We start from the raw sequence: 22846 nt of genomic DNA on the forward strand, positions 1-22846 counted from the left end.
GTAAACGCAAAATTTTGGACATTTCTTACCGAGAATTTTCTTTCCATTTTCGTTTTCTCCCAGGATTTCAAGAATTTTAGTTTGAATGGTTCGTATTTCGAAAATTCAAATGTTTTCGAAATTTCTAGAAACTTTTCTAGCAAATGTCACTACCATAAGAGTCCGTTTCAAATTTTTTTCGGTTAAATGGAAAACGCCCAAACTTTTTAATTTGATGGTCTTTGATAGACCTAATGAAAGCCTTGTTTACCTTGAGATAAAGCATTGCGTCAATTTACACCAGGAACGAGGTAAATACAGTTCATGCATGAACAATTTTTATGTACATCGAGGATTAAAGGATTAAATCTTCTTATAATTGCTATTTCAGCTTGCAGCAAAAACTTACTCAACATGTCAGGGTATTTCTCCTCTCCATCATTTCCTGGAAATTATCTTGATGACATGTCCTGCACGTGGCACATCACCGTCCCATCGGGTCACACCATTCACCTGGAGTTTCAAGAATTCCGTCTCAAGGATCACCCCAGGTGCAAAGACTGTTTTGTTCAGATTTTCGATGGGCAGGATTTGAAATCACCTGCACTAGGCAGATTCTGCGGCTATATGTATCCTCCTCTTTTGGTCTCATCATCAAATCATTTCACGATTGATCTTTCTTGTCTTGGAGATGTACACAAAGCAAGGTTCAAGGCCTTTTATCACTCTGTTAGTGGTATGTGAAGTTTTGTGCGTTTAGCTTGTGTTTCTATTATCTTTGCACGTCTGAATAGGCCAAGGAAAAACCGACAATTGGTTACATTGAAGACATCAAAAACTAGCATAATAATTGGGAATCCCCAAATTGGAAGCCGTTACATATCTCAAACGGTGCCTCAAAAGGAGTTCGTTCCAGTAAGGAAACTAAGAGCTTTGGAGCAACTTAAAAGTTTTATACTGCACTGTAAATATTTGGCAGGTAATGTGCTTAGAAGAAAGTTCGTTTCAAAAACATTATTGAAAATATGCTTCATAAGGCAAACTAATTCATAACCCCACCGTGTACAAGGAGAGCATGGGGGGGGGGGGTGGATAGAATACCCCCTCCCGTTGGGTTTTCGCTCTGTTAAGGCGTAGCGAAATAGGTCTACCTTGAATTGATTATATAGCCCTAGATTGCTCTACAAAATTGCCATCTTGGATTTTACTATTTTCTCAAAAAGGCAAGAAATAACAGAAATTAGTACAAAATCAAGCTAGAATGCTTATGAAATGTGCGAATTAGTGAATTTAATTAATTTGATGAGGACAACTGAAACTATGTTAAAAAAGTTGATGCCTAGGTTGGATATTTGACGATGAGGACGAAAATGGCCGTGTTATTCATCGATACATTCTTTTAATTTTTTTCAGCCCTTGATTATACAGATTCATCTTGTCTACGTCAACAAGGTACACAATGACGTCATCTCAGGATAAGCATTACAATTTCCCAGCTTTGACCTTGGAGTTGTAGGAAGTTAACAGTACATTGCTTTTGGGGATCTATAATTAAAGACGTTTCAATTTTCATTTGTTCCCTAGGCGTTTGGCAATTGAGACGATCTTGCTTGTTTCACTCAACGAATAAAGCTTTTTCTACAGTCTCCAATTTGCCACTGTTTTTCTAACGTTATCTGGGTGCTAATCGAGGTTGTGTTCTTATTACTAGACTCTGATAAGGGAATTTGTTTTCAGGATGTCCCTCAAGCTGCGAATGCAAAGAGTTTGGCGAAGGTCAGCACGAGAAGATCTTGGTCACTGGAGAGGAGTTGCTTTCGGTGCCAAGAAATCTTCCTTTCAACACTGGAGCAGTGTATGTAAAGAGCACCATAATGATTTTTTATCTCTAAGTTTTGATTAGTTTAATTTTCTTTTATGCCTGTAGATAATGCCTTGGTTAATTTTAGTTCAGTTCTTGTTTCAAAAAGTTATGCAATTGTTATTCTTAGGTGATAGTCAGTGTCATTTTCTCATGTTCATCAGGAATTTCCAGCAAAACCGGATCTCCCAACTACGAGAGATGGATTTTGCAGACCTCCCAAAATTGGAATACATGTGAGTTCAAGTAGAACTTTAACTTTGCTAAATAATACAAAAGAGAACTAACTGTGCTCTTTCACATAGCCTCTTCAAGCTGTTCAGTTAGTTGGAAGGCAGCGCGGAAGGCAATATAGGAGAGAGAGGCTTAGTGCGAGGAGGAACAAACTTTCTGCGTTTTCCTGCGTCGCGCTTGTCCCCTATTTTTTTGTTCGCCATTTCTCACGCTGCGCCCCAATTAACTGAACACCTGCAACAGCGTACGCGTCACGTGAATCTGTAAATGGGATTAGGATCATTCCCAGATAATCATACAAACGATACCTAGTTTGAGAACACTTTTGTAGCTACTAATTGGGATTGAATATGTGTGGTTTGGCTGTACTCCTTTTTGGTTCTTGTTGTGCTTTTGAAGAAACAAACATGTCACAGCTGACATGCTCGTTAGGCTGCACTCGAACAAAAACCAAGTTCTTGTCGATTAGGCTAATAAGCTTCTTGTTTTGTTGTTTGTTGTTTGGTTTTTCCTTCAGCGACATGAGTTTCAATGTTCTCATTCACCTCGAGGAAGAGACTTTTCATAATGTGACGTCTGTCACGACTCTGTAAGTATGCAACTAGTAGGTTTAAAAAAAGTATTACTAGGATATCTTAATACTGACAACAAATGTAACAACGACAACATCAAGTGTGGAGAAATTAGGCTTTGGGTTTCATATAACTATCTATCATTTTGTTCTGTTATTTGAATACTTTAGCTCAGTTCACGAGTCAGGAAGTTTTTATCAATTAATATCAATCATAGTTCTCCGCATTCGAATTAACGTTAATGTCCTACAAGACTCATTAAGTCGCCTTCATATATCAAGACATTGAAGTGTTATATTTCGAAAATGCCGTTGTTGTAAATCTATCTCTTAAGGTCATTCCACCGAAATAGAACCTGCACTGAGATTTTTGTGAAACTTTGCCTATTGATTGTTTATATTGTAGGAACTTAAATTTTGAAATAAAAATGAAGGGTCCCCATGTTCGTTTAGGAGCAAAAGCACCTTGTTTATACCCATATAAATCTTTAGAATAGCACCATGATTGTAGTCACGATTGCTTGCTAAATTTACGTTTCCGACGATTGCTTTTTGTTCTACACTAAGAATTGGTCCATATTTATTTTACACAGAGAAATTTATTACTCAATTCAAAACAACAGAAAAAAATGATAGGTCACCATACTCGTTTGCGAGAAAATGACGATTTACCTCTATGGCGAGGTCCAGCTGTAAAGAAAAAGCCGCCATTTTTTAATGCGCGCGCGCTAATCACGCGTGAAATTATACGCAGTAGGGATGGGCAATGCAATACTGGGGAATAATCTTAAGCTGGTGACAGTTTCCCCCTTAAATGTAAACCTGGATTTGAATCATTATCACTATCAAACATTGATTCTCTGTGCTAGGATAGCCACTGATCTTAGTCCGCCGTTTATTCCGTCACATATTCGTGGATAACAACGTGTCTCAGTGTGTTTTTATTCTTGTTGTTGTTGTTATTGCTATTGTTGTTGTTTTTCGTTTTGTTTTAGGTTTTTATTTTTTTTTTGTTTATTTTCTTTTCTTTTTGACCTGGTTCCTTGTTTTTTTTTTTGGTTTTTTGTTTTTCCAGGAGACTAAATTCCAACTTTTTTCGTACTCTCCCTGTTGGAGCGTTTACTAGCCTTCCTAGTCTACTTGTCCTGTGAGTATATCTTTTACAAATTGTTATTTAAAACATTTCTTCAAACGTCGTCAAGTCAAGTCCTTCACTGGAGGTGGCTTGGCTTAGTGGTTAGGGTCCCGGATTCAAATCCTCCTACCTAAAACTCGATGGATTTGTGTTCGGTAGTCCCGGAGTAAACTCCTCAACTTCTTGTAAATTCTGTAGAAAACTGGTCTGTCCACAACTAGTTGGGATTTTTAGATGGTCATTCAGCCTGTTTGGATCCGTCAGTCAGCCATCAGATTCAATGTATCCTAATGTTTACTTCACAAATTTAACTGATGGTTCCAAGAATTATAGCCTGTACTACACCGGATACGAAAACCAAGAAAAAACAAAAAAACACCATTTATATGTGGCCGAAAATATGTGTGTATTCCTCATCTAATGCAGCAGCACAAGACCCCGAGGAAAGGGTATTCTATTTACACAAGCTAATCAAATCGAAACATAATCCTAAAAAACAAAGTGGGCGAACACTACAACTGAGCGACCTAGAATGACTTAAATCTCCCGCCAAAACCTCAAATAGTCCCTAAGCATCCCGTGATGGACCGCGAGTCTCTCCAACGTAATAATTTCTGACTAATTCGTCACTCAAGGTTCTGTTTATTTACAATACTGGTTTGTTTAATTAAAAAGGCCACAATGCAAACTACTGGGACATCACTAATTGTGCTTACCCTATAAAGGTTTCTTTTTTGTAATTATTTCCAATTTCAAAGAAATAGGATTATAAGTTCGAGGCAGCTAGGGCGAGCGTTTGAAAAGGTTATAGCTGAGATATAGTGTAGATGTAGGGTTTCTTACTCAGTTCCATTGACAATTTGGATTGTTATTCCTCTAGTGATTTAGGATCAAACCTTCTTCGCAAAGCTCTCAGTGGATTATTGGATGGACTACCTCATTTACAAGTTTTGTAAGTTCTGAAAATTTCATAACTTAGTCATTTTTCCGATTTTGATAAAGTTTATAAGTAAAACTGAAATGTTTGAGCGTGAAGTTTACCTTTTTTTCAGGAGCTTGCGTTCAAACCAAATAGATGAGTTAGGATATGGGGTTTTTGGTACCAATAGCAACATGACACATTTGTGAGTAAATGCGAATTTTTCATGTTTATATGATTTGGTCACTTGTAAAATCGTTTCATTTAACGGTATAGTTGTTCAACTGGGTGTAACGAAAAACTCGTTCGTAAAGTGAGTTAAATTTATTACAGAAAGGGTAAAGAATACGACAAATGTACGATAGCAATTTTTAGTTTATGGCAAGCTCTCCGAGCGGGAAAGATGAACCATATATAGCACTGTGATGGGCTACCCGAAAGGGCAAGATGGGTCTATCTTGCCCCCTCGGGACTGCCCGCTGTATCCCGCAAGAAGAGCTTGCTCTTTCTGCCATATAATAAATCCTTTATTGGTCAAGCTTGTTTGGTCAAGATGACTGGATATTGGACGGCGACGGGGACGCCGAAACCTGTGAGAAGGCTGGGGAGAGAACGCCGTTGTGGCGGGAATTCACAAACATTAAGCGGCACCGTCGGAAACCGCGGTTTCCGCACTATCAAGCTTATTGACATCATCGATATTCGTCCTCTGTTTACCAGGATGAACTAGGATCACTTCATTGAAAGAAGTTCGCAATCAACTCCTGATAATCCACGATGAAGGTGTGTTAAACGATCAGGAACTTCTACTCTTGTACGATTTAAACCGGTCGAATGATCTCGATCAACCTCATGATACCTTTCCTGATTTTAACTTCGATGTTTTGAAGACGACGAGTGCCGGTCCGAATTTCGCTTCCACAAACGCAACTTGCCCCTTCTCGCTGAGTTGTACAATGAAGTGAACGAACTTATTATCAGCAGATATTTAATCATACTGGTGCGACAAATCAGCGTGCCGACTGATAAAGATCTAAGTAAACCACTGATCTTACGACTGAAAATGGAGACAGCTACGCAAGTTTTAATGGTGTCTACCCTTTTAAATGTCATGATGAGCCATTTGACATTTGAGTACTTCTCGAAAGGAAAAATTTCGATTGAAATTCGTGTAAGTTGTCTCTATTTACATTAGCTTTCAAAAAGATATTTCACGGTACTCACATGTTCGCCGACTGGCTTGAGTTCGCTTCAGATTTCTCGACGTTTCTTTAAAATGAAATATCTCACATAACAAGAGAAAACAAGCATTAAGGTTCCTCGAAATTAGTAACACGGGTTATTTAGCGTTGACACAGCAGAGGAAACGAAAGCAAAAACTCACGTTTTCAGACAACGCGAAATGAGCTTCACTCACGTCGGGCCCGAACGCAGAACGTCAACTTGTTTCCCGCCAGTCATGCGCAGTGCACCTTTTGGCTTTTCCCTGATCTTATGGCGTTCCCGTCGCCGTCCGCGTTATCTTTGCTTAAAGTCCCTAATATCGTGTTAAAGCAATCAGACTCGCTTCTTGTGCATATCGCTCTAATGTGCTTACCATAATTATCCTCACATTCCAATCCGAAAGTGAAATATCTCTTAACTGTCACTTAGGTACCTTCAGGATAACAAGCTCACAGTATTACCTGATGGCCTGTTTGGAGCTCTGTCTCAACTGAAGTTATTGTAAGTGCATAACGTTTAACGCATTCTAGACTAAGTATACGTTGTTTTCAGGGTTCCCTCCAGTTCTATTTGTTGGGGTACGATTTTAATGTCTCTAAGTTGGCGAGATGTGGTCTGGTGCAACATATTATTTACCACTGCCACTGGTGTTCGACATGTACATAAGGTGATTAGCTCAGTTAGTGACAGGGTCTGTTTTTCTGTGTAACTGCCTCCTAATTTTCATGGCTTAATGTTGCCCTTTCCCTAGGAATCTAAGCAGCAATGAGCTGACTGCAGTTACAAAGGACACTTTTAAAGGCCTGATCTCCTTAGAATACCTGTAAGTACATGATAATTCGATAATTTTTCACAACGAAAAGTTTAGAGTCAACAATATTGTGCTGGCCAGATCAACCAAAAGGTATAAGTTTAGTCTTGCTTCTTTCTTCAACAGTTACCAAAGCATTACTGGAATATAAAATACACACAGAATAATCCAAACATGGCAACATTAATTGCAAAGATGATCAGTCGGAGTTTTAGAATTAAGGAAAAACCAACAAACAGAATCAAGACTGATATTCCGTTGTTACCATCCTGAACCCCTGAAATAAAAAAAATAATAAAAAAAATGATTTCGTTGTGAAAAACAATACGCGCAATATAAGTTATATCTGGCTTCTAAGTAGCTCATTGAATCCATATACTGACGTATGTATGTTAAATTGTATTGGTACATCGTAATACTATTTTTTTTCCTTCTTAGCAATTAGCCACGTAAATAAATGATGGAATATTCATTTAGGTAACTTTGGAATGTAGTATAATTAATTGTAATGTAATATATCGCAAGCGATATGGTGCAGGTAAATGTCCTGTCAATAGATTATTTTAAAATGCTACAAAATATATTTCAGAAACGTCAGTAACGTTACGTTTTATTGGCCTTCCCATCATCTTTCCACACAGGCACCTGGACAGTAATAAACTCGCTAAAGTACCTTCAGATGCATTTAGTGAACTGACCAACCTGAAATATCTGTGAGTAGCCTTTATTTTTCTCCCCAGTTTCGTTTATTTTTGTCCCTTTACCCTTTCAGTACCGACAAATTAACTTAGTCGCAGTGGTAGGTAAAGTCTGCAAACGAACTAAGTAGCCAGTCGGGCCGGAACTTATCCCGGTTTCTGTAGCATTAAGCGACAAGGAGTATTTCTACTGACCCCAAGACAGGATGCTAGTCCATCACGGGGTTACCCTCAAGCATTTAATTCGCCGGTACCCACTTATACACCTGGGTGTTGTGTTCTTGCCCAAGAACACAACGCAATGTCCCGGGCCAAGGCTCGAACCCGGACCGCTCGATCCGGAAGTGAGCGCGCTTACCATGAGGCTACCGCGCTTCAGACATTGGAGTGTTACGTCAAGAAAGATAGTCCTGTTGCAGATTTCATTTCTCAGCTTAGGCTAGAAAACTTTCCGGTGTATTCCGTTGACGTGAAATATACCTAATTATTAAAATTAATATTGAAATGAAAATACGGCTAGCTGTTATGTGGAGTATCGAACTCAAAGGAGTAGAGGAAATTGCTGTTTCTTCTAATACTCGTACAGGAAACTCGATCGCTTCATCCTCTGCTGCTACGCCAGGAAATCAATAGAAGGAGTGGACTGTGAGTCTCCAGTCGATGAATTCTCAAGCTGCGACGATCTCATGAAAAACGAAACTCTCCAGATTTGTATTTGGATTCTTGGAATCCTCGCCTTCCTTGGTAACCTTCTTGTCATAATATGGCGGATCATTGATAAGGAAGAAAACAAGGTGCATTCCTTTTTACTGACAAATTTGGCAGTCGCCGACATGTTTATGGGAGTGTATCTTTTGACAATCGCCATTATGGACGTCAGATGGCAAGGGGAATACTTTAAGCATGACGAAGAATGGAGATCTGGACTGGGTTGCCAAATTGTCGGAGTTCTTTCGATGCTCTCTAGTGAAGTATCCGTTCTGATTCTAACCATCATCACGATGGACAGATTTCTTTGTATCGTCTTTCCTTTCAAGTTCAAGCGCCTCACATACAAAGCTGCCGTTTACGCATGCGTTGGGGTGTGGATATTCGGTGTCGTCATATCTACAATTCCAATCGCAGGTTTAAACTACTTTTACGACGACAGCGGTAATTTTGGATTCTACAGCCGCTCTGCCGTTTGCCTTCCTCTTCAGCTGTCCGAAGGGAGATCGGCCGGGTGGGAATATTCTGTCGCCTTTTTTGTCGGATTGAACTTCGTCTCTTTCATGTTTATCCTCGTCGCCTACATTACAATGTTTTGGACGGTAAAGCGCGTTGCCCGCGCTGTGCGATCGACAAATTTAAGCAAAGAATCTGCCATGGCCAAGCGGCTTGTCTTCATTGTCATGACCGACTTCTGCTGTTGGATGCCAATAATTATAATCAACATATTATCTCTTACTAGACATTTTGACGATCCAGACAAAATTGCCTATGTGTGGATAGCAGTGTTTGTTCTTCCGCTCAACTCGTCCCTCAATCCAATTCTGTACACATTTTCCACCGAGAGGGCTAAGCGGAGCTTGGGCCGGAAGAGAAAAAACGTCACTGGTTTTGTTATGAAGTCGGGAAACGGCCGACGGGCAGGTAGGTTGAACCCCTTCTTTAAAGAATACGGGGGGAAAGTGAAAGCTGTATTTATTTTATGTAATGGATATAACTGATTAGTTCCTTTGTTGATGCTTTGTTGTTTATAACTAATGGTCCCCTGAAACCTAAGCAAGCTCGAGCATTCTACACCGAATGGCTAACAAATGAATTGGCGACAATATGGTGTAATCACTAGTTAGACTTGAAGGTATTCCTCCGAGCAACGGATAGGAGCAAGCTGACCATCCATGAACGACAAGATTGCACTGGAGCATTCAACTTATTTCGCTCAACACTAAATGCTTTATTTGAACCCAACTCATTTAATAATTCATCCAGTTTATACAAAGGAAATCATGACCGTGACGGTGTTTGAATATCTGATCTTGATAAGCATAGATTTTTGGCGACTTTATTTCGCTGGTTTCTCCTTGGTTTATAAATCTAATTGAGAGGATATATCAAACACTCAAGACAGTGTTTAACCACATTCCCAAACACCTCGACTGGACGTTCTCTCTTCTCTGTGTATGGATATGTGGTCAAACACGGTCTTTCGTGTTTGATATATTACTTGAACGTCTGAGTGTCGCAACATCGTTGACCGCAGAAATTACAGAGAATAAACTGCCACAGTACAACAACACAGGTAGAAAGATAGTCTACCACACTAGATTGCTTGGGGAAAATTCGTTTAAGAGATACAATTGCTTGCCAATTCTATCTTAATTAAAGGTCTTTGTTAACAATTTTAAAGGACTTTTGCTTTTCTTTATCCCTTTTAATTAAGCTGAAAATCAGTCCGTTGATTGGCTGAAAACCCATGGCGACAACACTTTCGTATCCAACGTCAGTTCCAGTCCTTTGCAATTATATAAAGCAGCGGGAACACAGGAACAAGAGAACAAACAGGTACATGCCGAGCTGAGGTTGATTGAAGAGGTTAACATTCTGCAAGACGACACCGCAGGAAGGCGTGCAACAGTAAGTAATAAGTAATAAGTAAGTAATAATTTATTTAACGTCGTGACACAGGGAGTGTTTGGTCATTCTGCCGAGCCGCGGACTCATGATATAAAGGCTCGAAACAAAAAGAAAAAAAGAATTAAAAGAGAAAACTACTTAAGTGCCTGAGGGAACATTATTCGCGGAAATTAAAACTTGCAAAATAGTAGGACTTGGAAAACAACACAGTTATACTACACTCCAATACAAATTCAGCATTAATAATACACATGAAAAAATTACTCGATTCTGATTGGCTAAGAGCAGTGCAGTTCAAGTGTAACACCAGTGCAAAAAGTGTAACATCAGTGCAAAAAGTGTAACACCAGTGCAAATTACACGTCGAAATTCTGGATTATGATTGACTGAAGGCAATAGGAACTTTTCTAAGAAAATGATATCACGTAAAATGATGACGAAAATTTTGTGCTGAAACTTTGAAAAAAGTTTTCTCAAATGACAAAAAAATGGCTTCAAGAAAGACCTTCCGGCACTTCTTCCACGCGAATTTTTTCATGTTTATATTATTAATAAGTAATCATACGGTTTTTCTCGTTCAATTTGGAATTAATTTGCACTTGTGAGTTTTTCAAAAAGCTGAAATTACACTCGCCGAAGCGGCTCGTGCAATTTCAGCTTTTGCCGTCAGCTCGTGCAATTCCAAATTGAACTCGAAACCGTATGATTACCTATACGAAGTGCATGGAGGAATTATACAAAGAAATAGATAATTCAATCAACCAATCAATCAATCAATCAATCAGTCAATGTTAAACATTAAAATGAATATTGAGATAAATCCATTGATAATTTTCAAAGCTATTGTCTTTCTCGTTGTTTCAGGGTTATGCTACAGCTTGGTGTGAAGAAGAGAACATTTTAAGCATGGTGTTACTGAAATACTTTGACAAAGAATTGAAAGAGGAATGGCATCGAGAGGCTGATATAATGCTGGGACTGTCTTGTGGTGAAGAGCCGCATGCCAATTTACTTCATTATCGCTGGCACTCGAAAGGCAAGCACCCTTCTACCAGAAATTAATATTTAGCTTTGATTATTCTTACGGGCCCAAGCTCCTGCAAGATGCCTGATGGTGGGAAAGCTTTGCATCTTTTAGAGGCAGACCATGCTTAGTTTGCCACCAACCTCTTTCTACCCCCAAAGTGCCATTTGCAGAGCCACAGGGAAGGCTAGGGGAGTTTATGCAGTCCAGAATCTTCGTGTTGTTTGTTCTGATAAGTTTCCCGGAGGATATCTGTTTAGGTTTAATCATTATTTGTTGTTCTCTAGCTTGCGACCAAAGGCTTGAACAGGGAAACCAGAAGATTCGTGCTTTACAACCAAACAGTTTGTATGTTATCTCGTTTGTATGTTATTTGGTCGGTATGTTGTTTAGTTTATATGTTTCTTATTTAGTTTGCAAATATTTCTTTAGAAGGGTGTTAGTTAACTGTAGTGAAGCGCTACTCGTTTCATCGTTCGACTTGGGTCAGAAGCAGACGGCAAAATTTGATGGGGGATTGTGAATCGAGTGTACTTAACTCGACAATAAACAGAACAGCAGAAAATTTCACGGCTACGAATTACTGTGCTGAGAATCTCTTTTGTGGCATGTTAGTGGTAGTTTACAAACAGCTGGGAAACAACAAGAAAGTGCACATAATACAAGTGCAAATGGTGTGGTCGTCAATTAAAGGCATCCAGTTACAAAGTGTTGTACTTGGACAACCTTAGGTGAACGCGTACCAATTTCGTGACAAATAGGCGCGCGGAGGACAAATATTAGAAGCAACAATCGTTTACAAATATGGCTGGGGTACAAGCAGACGGAGATGTTTAAACTCAATACACTCGACTAACTGATTTGTTCGTTATAGTTTGATTTTGTTTGTTGTTGTTTTTTTCCTTCAAGTCTGATTTGCTACGATTTTGTGTCGAGTTCCACATTGGAAGATTTTCTCTGTGAGAAAGGAACTGTTTTTAACTTCGATACAGTGTGCGCTATAGCCTGTGACGTCATCAGCGCTGTAGAACGACTACAGGATCTTGGAATACTTCATAACAACATTACAACAAGCAACGTTTTGATTGGCCAATGCCCGAGAGTAAGTAAACCAATATATTTCTGCATGTTCTGTTTATTTCTCCATTTTTTGGTGAATATATATATTTTAAATTTATCCTAGCAACATGGAACGGATTATTCTGGGAGATATTGAGTGTGAAATTTTGAAGTAAAGCATTTCCTAATTTCTTTGCTTTTTGACCAAAAGAAGTGCTATAGCATTCCGTGACAAATAGAAAAATATACGATCACTTCAAGGTAAATATAACCAAATAAAACAGTCCCTAGGAGGACTCCCAAGCAAAAAAATTAGGGATGCTCGTCGTCTTGTTTCGGGACGTATGTAAATCATAGATTGTGGTCTCGCTTAGGATGCTCACGACCACTTACAACTAGTTTTAGCCGTCAAGGTATACTTTAGGGCTGCACTTCAAGAAGTTATTAAAAAACACTATGTGTCGGTGATGAAGTAGTATCTCTTAAAGGTCAAATAAAGTTAGTGCCACGCCATCCCCGACGTTTTCACATGGAAGTCTCTTCCCCGAGAAAGACAGCTAAGCGTAGAGGTAGACGTCAGATAACTTTAATTTAAATTGGAATCCAAAGTGAGACTAAAGTTGAAAATCTTTGGTTTTTAGCCCATATTACTGTTACTGCCTGTTGAATTCGTTCGTCTCGAAATACGCAAATTAGACCGCGTCAGAAAACGGCATAATTTTGGTTCAACAAGCAGGTATTTAAAAGCTTAAAAAAGCACTTTCCACCAAGGGCCTAGCACGAATAACCTGTCCTGTCAAGCAGGAAATATTTGATTTATATTTCTTGTTGTATTTTATTGGTATTTTTCTAAACGCATTACCGTTTCTTTAGCTTCCCCCTATAACAGCTGTTTTGGGTGGTTTTTCTCGAGCGTCCGAGGTGAATGAAGCCGGTGCCTATAGCAACTGGGCGGTCGATGAACAAAGTAACTATGGCAACGATATTGAGCAATTCGGACATTTGCTAGCTACCTTATTAGGAAACTGCCACGGCTCCAGTGAATACATTAAGGTAAATGAATGAAAATATTTGTAGTTCAGAAAGAGATGATGCACATTAGCACGTGTTCATAGTTTCTAGTGTCTTTGCTGACGTCATTGTCAAGTGTGGGGTGTAGACTGCGAAACATTTTTCAATGTCACGACGAAGATTACCACAAATTAAAACATGAACGTGAAAATAGTCGAAAAGTGTGGCATTTCGGGTATGATCGGGACCGTGTTTGGATTTCTGATCTTAATTACCAGAAATTTTTACGATTTTATGTCGCGGTATTCTCGTTAGTTTTAGGATTGGTTGAGAAGATATATCAAACACTGAAGACCGTGTTTGACCGAATTTCCAAACACCTCGAAGTTTGTCAAAAATACCTCGCTACGCGTCGTATTTTCAACTCTCTTCTCGGTGGTTGGAGATGTGTTTTATATATTACTTCAACAATCTGTATGAACTATACAAATGTTTTGACAGTGCTAAGATTGTTTTAATATTTACTGATACTTACTATTTTTGGCTAATGTTAAGTTGATTTTTCTCCCCAGCTGCATGAAATTATGAACCTTTGTTTCGAGGAGAAGGTAGAAAAACGACACGGAGCGGCATACATTCGAAGACTACTGGAAGAAGCTTGGTCCACTGAAGGAATGTGGGACACATACCTTTGAATTAAACTGACGTGAATGATCACTTGGATTACCTAATAATACAATACCAGCAGTGATGCTTTTTCGAAATGTCCTTTTTAATGTTAAGCAGAAACTTGTTCCTATTTACACTTCATTTTCAAGCTAACGCGGTTTGTAACACTTTATCTACACCTGTACATCTGTAGCATCGTTGAGTGACAAAGCAAAAGAACACTTTGTGCTCTTTTTCTTTTAAACAAGTACGTAATCTTAGTACTTGTAGTTGTAGGATTCCTTACTCACTTCCAAATTAAAATTATATGCCTAGCCGACAATGAGTTGTTTTCTGCTGTCGATACAGTATCGACCTATATCTACATTAACACCTTTCAATGTTTTATATGCATGTTCTTCCTTGCGTCATTTCTATTCCCTTGGCTTAGAGTAGAGAGACGTTTTCTGTTTTCTAGTAGAAGCGCATTCACATTTTCGTTCGACTGGTAACATAGGACTAGTTTATACGTTCCGTTTTGTTCTTGTAGAAGTCTTCCTCTTGAAAGAGTTCTCCTGTATTTGTAATTTTTAATGCGTCTCGGTCGAACGCCGAGTATTTATGCAGGCTGAATATCTGAAAATCCCAACACAACTGGAATACCTGACAACAGCTTTTAAGATTAGAGAAATTCGCGTTGTTCAGCACAATGGATAAGGTACTCATTTCATTTAATACCTTATGTGTAGAAATGTTCTCGTACATCGCGAGGCTTGCATTGATCTTAAAGATCACAGTGGAGGCAGGACCCAATTGTTTTCGACATAGATGTTTAAAGCAATAAACTTTTGTTCTCTGAGGTTTTAGCGGTGTCCGATCGTTTGACATTTCTACGACGTGTTATGTAAATGCAAGTGTTTCACTAAAATGGAAGGTTTTCTGTGTGATTTATCGTAATAGATTGACATTTGACACTGCTATGACAAATGTAATATAAAATTGACAGTGCACAATTATTCCACTCGCTCTTGTTGGATATATGAACAATAGCCTCCATTTAGCGCGAAAATATGCCAGGATATTTGTCCGTGGACATTACCTGTTCCGGGAAGCGAACAGTTTCGAAAACTGTGGGCTTCGAGGAACAGATAATGTCCAAAGACAAATATTCCAGTATATTTTCGCGCCAAATGGAGGCTATTGCGTTTATTATTCTTCAAATCTTTTTCGTAACGGGCGCAGTTTTGAAAATTGGGGAATATTCTCGGATATTCCCCGGTTTCAGCTGGGGCATATTCAGTCCTTTACAGCTGGGGTCGCGTGACTAATTTTTCCTAGAAAATTTTTATATTATGGGCTATAACTTAAAGAATGCCAGAAATGGAAAGAGCGCGTCGAAAATACCAAAATGGCCAAGTTTGAGGCCCCAGGAATTAAAGAGTAAGTTTATACGACAGTTTGAATTTTCGGGAAATTTAAAGGATTTCTAAGAATAATTGTCGTTGGAGAGCAAGGCCTTGCTCTCCAACAACTTTTTCCATACAAATCTTCTTATTCTTTCAAAAATTCAGACCGTCATGATCAAAAAATCTCACTCTTTAATGATGGGTCCTCAAACCTGGCCATTTTGGTATTTTCGACGTGCTTTTTCCATTTCTGGCATTCGTTAAGTTATAGACCATAATTTTAGCAAAAATAGGTCACGAGATGGCTTAGCTGCAAAGGGCCTATTGTTTTATTAACAATGCCCCAATATATAGAAAACTAAACTAAAATAAAATAAAAACTGCTCCCAAAAAATTATGCGCACGCTTACCATATTTGTAGAGCATGGTATAATGGCTCAGATACATGATGGCTTAGCCAATAAATCCTCTTCAATTGCATTATCCAACGATCCTGTTTTTAATATTGGCCCAAGTACCGTCATGGCTAAGCCATTGAAAACTCTTGAATTGCGTTATCCAATGATGGTTTTTTTTTTTTGTTTTTTTTTTAAAAAAACAAAAACAAATATCGACTACTTTAAGGACGGTGCCTACTTTTGTTAGTGCGTACACGTTTTGCGCATCACGCAAGGCATGGTTTAAGCCAGGGCGGAAAAAGGCCGGGCGGTGAAACGGGCAGTCCGCTCTTGGTCCAATGTGTGATGCGGAGAAGGACTGGCACGAGCGCTCCTTCCGCGCTTCCAGTGAGATTAATGGCTGCCAAAAATTTCCTCTCAACGAACTGGAAATCAACTTTTCTTTATTTATTTTTGAGCCACCAGTGTTGTATTTTCAAAGTCTTTTTGATGCTTTAGAACCAAAATGCAATACGTTTATGTCTTTTGTAATGATGTTTAAGTAGTTTCGTCGTAGGCTGCCCAAATTTGAGTGAAGTAAGACAGTGTCGACTGCAGGTATGCCCCGCTTTAATCTCGTTCCCAGAACTCTTGTGGACGAAGCCGAAGGCGAGATCTGACCAAATCCGATTTGCACCACGTGATCGCCTGTCAGGAATGTGACAGGCGAGGCAAGAGCGCATGCCCAAAATAAATTCCCAAAATGGCGGAACAGAAAGACTCAGAAGACTGACTCAGGCGCGTAGACTTTATAGGTTAAGCAACGTTGCAGTATTTTTATGTTAGCTTAGGGCCAGGCAGAGAATTAGAGTTTGTTTTGCGGGTTAAAGTTAGCTAGCAAATATTATTAGCAGCATCCTTGCTCGTCGCTGTGAACGTTGCCCATGGACATGGCGGACATGTCAAATATTGAATTTAACCGCGCATTGAAGTTTTCCTTAACTGAACGCGGAACGCCTGATTTAAAGTTAAAAATTAAACAACTAGAGGCTTTGAAAGCAGTGGTTCAGCAAAAGAGAGATGTGCTAGCCGTCCTGCCAACAGGATATGGCAAGTCTTTAATATATCAACTTCTGCCGAGTATGTTTAACTTTTTTTTGTATGGTGGATAGTAATGCTCGATTGCAATTATTGTGTCACCATTGACCGCTTTGATGATGGACCAAGTTGAGAAAATTAAGAAGCAAGGACAGTTAACAGCAATTATCCAGGCTAAATGTTCTGAAGCGAACAAAGAGACAGGGATCGAAGTCCAAGGTGATTCTGTGGAAAATGTGTTGTGCGGACGTGTTAGCATCGTGTTTGCCCATCCAGAAGTACTTATCAGTAGTAGGAAATGCAGAGAAATGTTGTTATCTGATGATTACCAAAAAAACGTAGTCTGTGTTGTGGCTGACGAAGCTCACTGCATCGTGGATTCGTGAGTAATTGCCATTCAGTCATTTTGTGTTATGTAGAAATTTTATAAATTATTTTGTTTATTATTTCTCATTTTATTAGTTAATTGTAGGTCCACATCAGCCTCACTGGCAGCTAATCTTTGTAACCTGCATTACTGAATAAAATGATGAGGATGAAACCTCGCCTCTCTCTGGTCTGAAATACTCAATACGTAAAGATGTTAAAGCAGTTGTCAATTTTATTGTATTGAATTAATAGCGAAAAAGTATAGAATGTGACTTATTGTTTCAGTTTTAGCGTTTTGATCTTGATGTGGACAATATGTGATTTAATACATATTAGGGCTACATGTACAGGTATATTGTCCTAAGGTGGCGTCAAACACATAACCATGATTGCTTTCTACAAGTAATACATACCACGTTGCTGCAATATACTCTAGAAAATAATTTCAGTTTGATTGTTAAACAATCACAGGCTGTGAACTGCTTATGTAAATCTAGGAACATTTTGCCACAAAAACTACTTCCAGGAAAAAAGAAAAATCTACCATTTTTTTTGTTTTCCAGAATATATATTACCTTTCTTCATGTTCAATATATCAACAGATATTTGTTGCAGTTGTCTGTTGCAGAAACTTATAGAAAACACAGTTTTAAGCATGCAAATTATTTCAATGTGTTTTCTAATTACAACAATGAACAAATTTTTGCAGAACACCTGCCAAAAGTAATCTTGTTTCCTCATTTCATCGTAATGTCAGGATGTTTTGAACATGATGTGCACCAAATAAATGATCTATTGTTAAGATGGATTTTTTATATTTACTCACATCTATTAGGACTCAAAATGTTGGTTTTTGGTATTGGCAAGAGGGACAATTAAAGACTTAAGGGGAATTCGAATTTATGAAAACTGAAAGTTGAGGTTACATGCAAAATAATTATGGAGAAAATTATAAACCAGACGAATTTCACTCATTCTCTCCTGAAGTAAATCATAATGATGCCTTCACCCTCTTTATAATCCCCTGGGGGAAGTAAGTGATACATGCATTATTCTCAATTGAAAGCACACCTTTGTTTCAGCCTGACCACTAGCAAGTAGTACTGTATTGATACGCTGAACACGATTCAGTTCCCTGTTGTACTGATTCAGTAACAGAGAATAAATTGATCCAATTGGAGGAATCTGCTTTGCTCCACTCCTTTAGACATTTTGCCCCTCCCTCCTACAGCAAACGGCTGTTACTACGTCCAAAAGAATTGGGCTCCCTTTGGCTTCTGTAATTCAGTATTATCTCCTAGCCGATCGAAGTCTCTCATAGTCCCGAATGACTTATCTCGTAGTACAGATGGTAGATGATCCCGTGTGTATTTTTCTGCATTCTCGCATTCTTCAAGGATTTCTTCCAAGTGTAATCGCTTCAGGTAGTTTCTCACTTCTGGAATGAGCCAAACAGATGAAGCGATTACACTCGGTAGCCTCGACGAAACAGCCACGTTGAGTAGTTTGACGTTGATTGTCTCAACAGGTTTGTTGCTTGCCTCTTTTTTCAACTGAAAAAAATCGAAGCGAAACGTATTAAACACCATGCGGACCTCTTAGGAAACAGCATACTTACGAAAATCATAATTTTTCTACAGTTATCTTGGTTATAGCAACGTAAATATCGACCAATTCCAAAAATAATACTCCAGAAGCACTTCTCTTGTATTTCTCGCATACAAAAAGCAATGTTCACACAGCTTTATGAGTGAGTTCGCCGGAGGGAGACATGCAAGATGAATTTACGTGAGCTGAACATAACAAACGTCTTTGGCAATTTACGCGGAATTTACGAAGTTCCATGGACAGTTTCTGACATTTTTTACATATCTAACGGCCTAAATAATCTATTGGAAACTCTTTTAACAGGATAAGCTCAAGCAAATGTATTTTTCACTTGTTTTCCGCACTGCGTTCGCCAGATATTCGTCAAATTTTCATGCCCTCGAACAAACACATGGATCGCGCGAAAGAAAGGAAATCCGTAAAACTTACCTCTGGATTGTTCAATCCCGAATTGTAAATTACTTCCAAATCTTTCTTCCTCTCGTCTTTTCTTATCTACTTTCCTTTTTCACCAATCGCGGAAGTTTCCAGACTAAAATGTGAGTTTGAAGAAAGCTACGGGGTTGTTTCCACCTTTGATCGCTGGGCTGATATTTCTGCTACTTGAAAACTCAAATAACTCTGATCAACGCAAAGAGCGCAGTTTGCTTCTTTCTTAACAGGCCCGATTTTGTCACTTGCAGCTGAAGGGGAACTTGACTTTTCTTTTTCATCACGGAACAAGGCTTTCCTGGACGAATTTTGCGTGTTAATGCGACTCTTTTTGTGCCTTTGCGCACAACAAGGCGAGGTAAAAGGGCTTGATTTTGGTGAGCTCCGAGTTCCGAGCTCCGAGTTCACTTTCTCTCCTCCTTTCGCAAGATTTATCTGCGTTGTGGCACATCTCGTTTGAAATGGAAGCAGCTTGTCTCGCAGATTTAACAGTGTTCGGTAACAGTTCCTGCACAGGTGCTTAGGAAAACAATCGTCCTCCTGTACTCTCACTTTTGCAAAATCGCTTGTCAAGCGCTGTAATTTTACGGGTTTTTTTTTTTTTTGTAATCCGAAAAAATCGTGAACCTCTGGTTTGTATTTGTTGTGTTGCCACAAAGACGGCACAAGTTTTTGTCAAATGTTGCAAATTCCCCTGACTGCGCCATATTTGTAACATTGACACATTCAAGTTTGCCGCGGAAAACCGCGTAAATGTTCAAAGAAGGGATCGGACAGGAGTCAAGTTGAGCAGCCAATCAAGAAAAAGAAATTTTCTTACTTGACAGATCTCGCCTTCGGCTTCGTCCACAAGAGATCTGGGAACGAGATTAGTCCCGCTTATCATGATCAAGCCGTGACCCGCTTCTTCTTTTACGAGTACTCCACATTACTCCACTCTAAATTTTACATATGTTGAAGATCGATAGCTTTTACATAACATAGTAAAAAACCAGCTGGATATATTTGGATATAGCAGCGTTTCAGAACTTCAAAGTTTCCCTGCTCTTTCCACACGCTTGCTTGGATTTTGCCACAGAGACCGAAAAGTAATAAAATTTTGCGAGTTTGAGTTTCGCCTGAATTGCAATCAACATTCGATGTTTCATCAAGGCACAAAAACCTTTGTCTGTAAATACTGCTCAGTTTTGTTTGTCACTGTGAAAATCCAATAAATCGCTGGTTGTCGATGAAAAAGAGCGCCCGCCGATGTGTGTTTTGTAGCTATGAACATGACAAATTGGACCTCAATTCCACTCTTTAGTGTAAAACGCACATCGAACTCAAACAATATCTCTGGCTTTAAATATGTTTAAGACTGAAGAATGTTTGAGAACACATTAAAAGTTTGGCTTAAAATATGGGAAGACAACAGAAACAATCAGCATAGTTACGGTAGCGCTTTCATTGATCAACCCGAATAAGGATTCAATTTCGATTTTGCTGTTTGAGTTCTCAAAACTCCATATCTATTTCATTTTTGCACTATAAAATTTCACTATGTTAAAGAAACACATATGAATTGAAGTTAGTAGCCTTATAGCATTGGCGATAATTGTTGCAGCATCTCAGCACAAAAGATGACAGAAATAATCTTCGTCAAGATTTTATAGTGACAATTGAAAACACCGACTCGGACTTGAAAGTGCACGCGCTGCATTATGCAAATTAGCTACTTGTACGCGTCAGATTCATTTTCCTTTCCAGGTTCAAAAGATTCTGCAAACTCGCCAAACGAGCAGAAACAATAAGAAACTATCGAAACAGATTTTTGTTATGATTAAACATTGTTCTCAGAGAAATAACTCGATACCAGAGTAGATAGTTTTCTTGCATACATAAACTTTATTCTTAAGTCAAAAGCTTACGCGAACAACTAGCGCGAGCAGATCTTACTCATTCGCAGCGCGAAATTTGAAGTCCTGTTTTCAACCCTGAAAAAAACTCACCTTTTCCCATTGCCTAAGAACAAAAAATGCACCAAACGAAGTTGCTAATTCATATAGAAGGGAGTCTCGTGGTATTTCTTTAGAAATCTAAGTTCTGGTGCAAGTAAGCGAAATCTGCTCGTCTTAGTAGATCCCAGTCTACTGCATTACACCTTTTTGCTCGGACCCGCTCGTTTCACCGCCCTACATATAAGCGCCCTGTTTAAGGTGGCCGAACACAGTTGTGCCTATGCCTAATTCACCATTACTTTTAAGCTATTTATGCTTTGGCGCCCGTTTATTGCGAGAGTCAAGGTTAACCACAGAAGGGTTTATTCTCGCATTTTGGGTAAGGTGTGTGCTGTTGCCATGGCAACGGGGCTGGTTAAAAACAAGGCTTAAAAAATGGTTTTTGTTTTTTTTTTAAAAATCCAGTCGTTAGTTTTTTTCACCATTTGCCCACTACGAATTGACATTAAATCCCTTCTGTCAACACTGTTCTAATAAAATTTTGACATACGCGATTTTCGTAATTCGCCGTAAATCGTTTTCACTGCATGTTCCGTATTATTAAAAATTCCCTATGTCAAAAGTAAAATTTTTTGCAATAGATCATTCACGTGGTTTCTGAACTATTTTTTTGCCAAATTTCTTGAAATTCTAACGACTGGATCGTCAGAAATCGGCAAGTTTCTGCAAAAGCAATCGGTCTCAATTTTTCCAGCAGCTGCGCATGCGCTGCATTTAACTGGGTTCTTTCGGTAACGAAGGAAAAGCTGAGAATTGCTGGGTTCTTTGCGTCGTTACCTTTTCTAACATATCTTTTAATAAAAGACTAAAGCCATCAATACACTGCGTTCAATAATAGAGAAAAATAGCAAAGATAGTGCGGGTGTTGAGTAAATAAAATGATCGCTCTATTGACGGCATGTTTGTTTTTGCAATCCCTGTGCGCGCGCTCAATTGCATCAACAAAAGCGCGCGCGAAAACTGTGTTCGGCCACCTTAAGCGCCACGCACGCACTGGGTTGACATGACGTAATCAACTACGCTACCAAGTACACGACTAAATTGAAGGCAAAATTTTCCTACTGTGACCAAATTAAGTTTAATGAACCTGTACTTAAACCAGGAACACCACTGGAGCATATCGCAAACCACTGACTGTTAACGTCTTCCAGCTGAAAAACTAGCTGTTATCTGTCGAAAATTGTACTGAAATCCAACTGTAAGCATGTGCCTGCAGATGGCGTAGTGCGCGTGCAAAACAAGTGCGAGATAAGCAAATGTTTTACTTACTGGGGAGGTGACAGGAAAAAAATGTAACGAGCACCGTAAAGGCTTTCAAAAAGGATCAATAACTTTAAAAAACGCGTGGTTACCCCTATATTTTATGTTATGAAATGGAAGTGGCAAGCCTATTCAGCACGTGGTTAGTTTCTGATTGTGAGCAAAAAATATTTAGACTGTATTTTAGCTGAAGCAGAGGAAGGCTGTCAGAGACGCTAAAAGTGCTGTTGCAACGATTTTGTTATTAAAAACATGCCAAAAATGGTTTTTATGTTACCATTTACCATGTAGTTTTCAGATCTTTATAAATGTGTCTGCTTTTCTGTATGTAAAGGCGAATTGTAAAGAAGCTGTGAAGAAATACCCTCTCCTTCTGTTTGCAGAAAAATGCTGAGGTCAGCATTTTTGTTGAGATTCAAGGCTAATTATCTCGAAAAAATTCAGGGCTACCCCCATTTTTCTTCCTGGATTCCAATAGCCCTCGCAAAGATCTACTTTTTCCGCGT

The 22846-nt window shown here is 38.9% G+C and overlaps 1 protein-coding gene across 1 annotated transcript in view; it reads left to right on the plus strand.

The window, feature by feature from the left end:
* Positions 1-14838, plus strand: part of LOC145487712 (uncharacterized) — a 74194-nt gene extending 59356 nt beyond the window's left edge. The window contains exons 53-70 of the mRNA XM_081466535.1: positions 371-715; positions 1393-1431; positions 1717-1834; positions 2005-2076; positions 2592-2663; positions 3721-3792; positions 4661-4732; positions 4833-4904; positions 6353-6424; positions 6675-6746; positions 7376-7447; positions 8019-9064; positions 9858-10051; positions 10916-11087; positions 11363-11423; positions 11985-12177; positions 13008-13187; positions 13718-14838. Of these exons, the coding sequence (XP_081322661.1) occupies positions 371-715; positions 1393-1431; positions 1717-1834; positions 2005-2076; positions 2592-2663; positions 3721-3792; positions 4661-4732; positions 4833-4904; positions 6353-6424; positions 6675-6746; positions 7376-7447; positions 8019-9064; positions 9858-10051; positions 10916-11087; positions 11363-11423; positions 11985-12177; positions 13008-13187; positions 13718-13840 (3047 nt within the window). The 3' untranslated portion in view covers positions 13841-14838. The remainder of the gene's footprint in view (positions 1-370; positions 716-1392; positions 1432-1716; positions 1835-2004; positions 2077-2591; positions 2664-3720; positions 3793-4660; positions 4733-4832; positions 4905-6352; positions 6425-6674; positions 6747-7375; positions 7448-8018; positions 9065-9857; positions 10052-10915; positions 11088-11362; positions 11424-11984; positions 12178-13007; positions 13188-13717) is intronic.
* The last annotated feature ends 8008 nt before the right edge of the window (positions 14839-22846 follow it).

This window comes from Orbicella franksi, chromosome 5 (genome assembly GCF_964199315.1).
Source record: "Orbicella franksi chromosome 5, jaOrbFran1.1, whole genome shotgun sequence".
Taxonomy (NCBI): Eukaryota; Metazoa; Cnidaria; class Anthozoa; order Scleractinia; family Merulinidae; genus Orbicella; species Orbicella franksi.